Source organism: Salvelinus sp. IW2-2015, unplaced genomic scaffold (genome assembly GCF_002910315.2).
Source record: "Salvelinus sp. IW2-2015 unplaced genomic scaffold, ASM291031v2 Un_scaffold3169, whole genome shotgun sequence".
NCBI lineage: Eukaryota > Metazoa > Chordata > Actinopteri > Salmoniformes > Salmonidae > Salvelinus > Salvelinus sp. IW2-2015.
The window spans coordinates 30,151-32,596 of NW_019944457.1; the positions used below are offsets into that span (position 1 = coordinate 30,151).

Here is a 2,446-nt window from a genome sequence, read left to right on the forward strand (position 1 = left end):
TTATCTGTGGTTTTCATAATGTTTATCTGTGGTTGTATCTATGGTTTTCAAAATGTTTATCTGTGGTTGTATCTACGGTTTTCATAATGTTTATCTGTGGTTGTATCTGCGGTTTTCATAATGTTTATCTGTGGTTGTGTACTGTACTATAGTTGAAGGGTTCGGACCTGGACCTCACCATAGTGAAGGGAGCAGCCGCCTCTCGAGCTCCTCTGACTGGACCAGCCTGTGCCTACATCAACCTCAAAGTCAACAACAAGGAACAAGGTATATTTATAGACGTATATAATTAGATTGACCGGGCTTTTTACATTACCTTTGGTCGTGGTCACACTACTGCTGCACCCCAGGGCTCAATTGGATTGGACCCCAATTCTGGGTTTGTTTATCCAAATTGTCAGTATTGGTGTGTAATGGAACACATTATAACAAGGGGTCGATTTCATTAAATTTGGGATGTAAATTGAAATTCCAATTTCAAGAATGTACGAATTCTCACCCTAAAGAGGTAAAAATAATAATAATTAAAGTAGAATTTCAAACCCCTTTTTTTAATCCTTCTGAAATTGGTGGACTTTGTCAAACTAGTTAGCACAAAAAAACATGGAGGAATGAAAAATAATCAATTGTATAGAAGTGTTGGGTTAAAAGGTGGACTCAATAGTAAAAGTAAACAGAAATGTGATAAAAGCACTAAACTTGGCAACAGAGGTACATTCAGAAAGTACTCAAACCACTTGACTTTCTCCACATTTTGTTACGTTACAGCCTTATTCTAAAATGGATGCAATAAAAATAAAAACATCACAATCTACAGTACTCCATAATGACATCACAATACCCCATAATGACATCACAATACCCCATAATGACATCACAATACCCCATAATGACAAAGCAAAAACTGTTTTTTATTCATTTTTGCAAATGTATTAAAAAAAAAAAGAAACTACTTATTTATGTAAGTATTCAGACCCTTTGCTATGAGACTCCAAATTGAGCTCAGGTGCATCCTGTTTCCATTGATCGTCCTTGAGATGTTTCTACAACTTGATTGGAGTCCATTTGTGGTAAATTCAATTGATTGGACATGATTTGGAAAGGCACACACCTGTCTATATAGCGTCCCACAGTTGACAGTGCATGTCAGAGCAAAAACCAAGCCATGAGGTCGAAGGAATTGTCCGTAGAGCTCCGAGACAGGATTGTGTCGAGGAACAGATCTGGGGAAGAGTACCCAAAATAAAAGCTCTGTTCATGCTTTAAACAAATTAATGCCATTTATTTTTGTTCTGTCTCTGTCAGAGGGTGTGGTTCTCCTGGAGAACCCTAAAGGAGACATCTGTCTGGACATGGCCAAGCTGAGACAGGTCTGCGCCAGTCTCTTTGGTCTCAACAACACCACGCTCTGTGTTTTCAACGGCAAGACTGGTAAGATGGCACGCTCACACTTCGAATCCCAAATCAACCCCTATGTCAATAGAGCCCCACCGTGGAGGTGTCATAATTACCCATAAAACCTAGCGGTCAAACAGGGAAATGGTTCCAATTGTTTTTTCCATTTCCATTCATTTTTCCCCATAGGTGATTTTCAGAAACTAGGGCTGTGTTTTCATGTAGGTTTGCCCTGTTTTGATAACCGTGTAAATCTCTCTCGGACAAGGTGACTTTTATCAATATATTCGGCTCTATTTACTCTCCGATTCAAAAATGCTAATTTGCATCAACGAAGACATCATGCAAAACTACAAATCCCTGCAAGCTCCTGCACGTTGTCTCTGACACCTTTGCTAACAGGTATTGCCAATTTTAAAATGTGTTCACAGAATTGTCCATTGAAAGAAATGTAGCCATTTTTTTTAAAATTTTTTACTACATTTAACAAACATTAGATAGTTCATACAGAGATTCTTACCTTTGCCTCGATTCGTCAGTCTCGTCCAGATCATCATGGTATTTGTAGTTCTTTATGATAGCCACATTAGCAGCTAATTAGCGTTTCATTTTTGGCAGGTAAATATGGCCGAATATATTGATAAAAGTCACCTTGTCCTAGAGAGATTTACACGGTTATCAAAACGTCACGCCAGGGTAAGTCAACATGAAACACAGCCCTTATTGGAAGTGTTTCTGAAAGCCCCTATGGGGAATAATGAAGGGTGGAAAAACGATTGGAATCATTTCCCTGTTTGACCGCTAGGTTTTATGGGTATTATGACTCATTCTGTGATACTCATTGGGACACTCACAAGCCTCCTATACATACAAGAAGTAATTTCACCATGAGGCAAATTGTGACTTTAAAATAGTTTGTTTAATGGTTGTGATGGGAAATGGTCTGTCTGTCTGTAACCGTGGTCTGTCTGTCTGTAACCTCTGTCTGTCTGTCTGTCTGTCTGTCTGTCTGTCTGTCTGTCTGTAACCGTGGTCTGTCTGTCTGTCTGTA

At 39.0% G+C, this 2,446-nt stretch overlaps 1 protein-coding gene across 1 annotated transcript in view; it reads left to right on the top strand.

Moving 5' to 3' along the window:
* The window catches only part of LOC112075451 (isoleucine--tRNA ligase, cytoplasmic), a gene marked incomplete at its 5' end in the record, with an annotated part of 44,112 nt that overhangs the window by 30,098 nt on the left and 11,568 nt on the right, over positions 1 to 2,446 (top strand). The window contains 2 exon segments of the mRNA XM_024142453.2: positions 61 to 267; positions 1,306 to 1,431. Of these exon segments, the coding sequence (XP_023998221.2) occupies positions 61 to 267; positions 1,306 to 1,431 (333 nt within the window).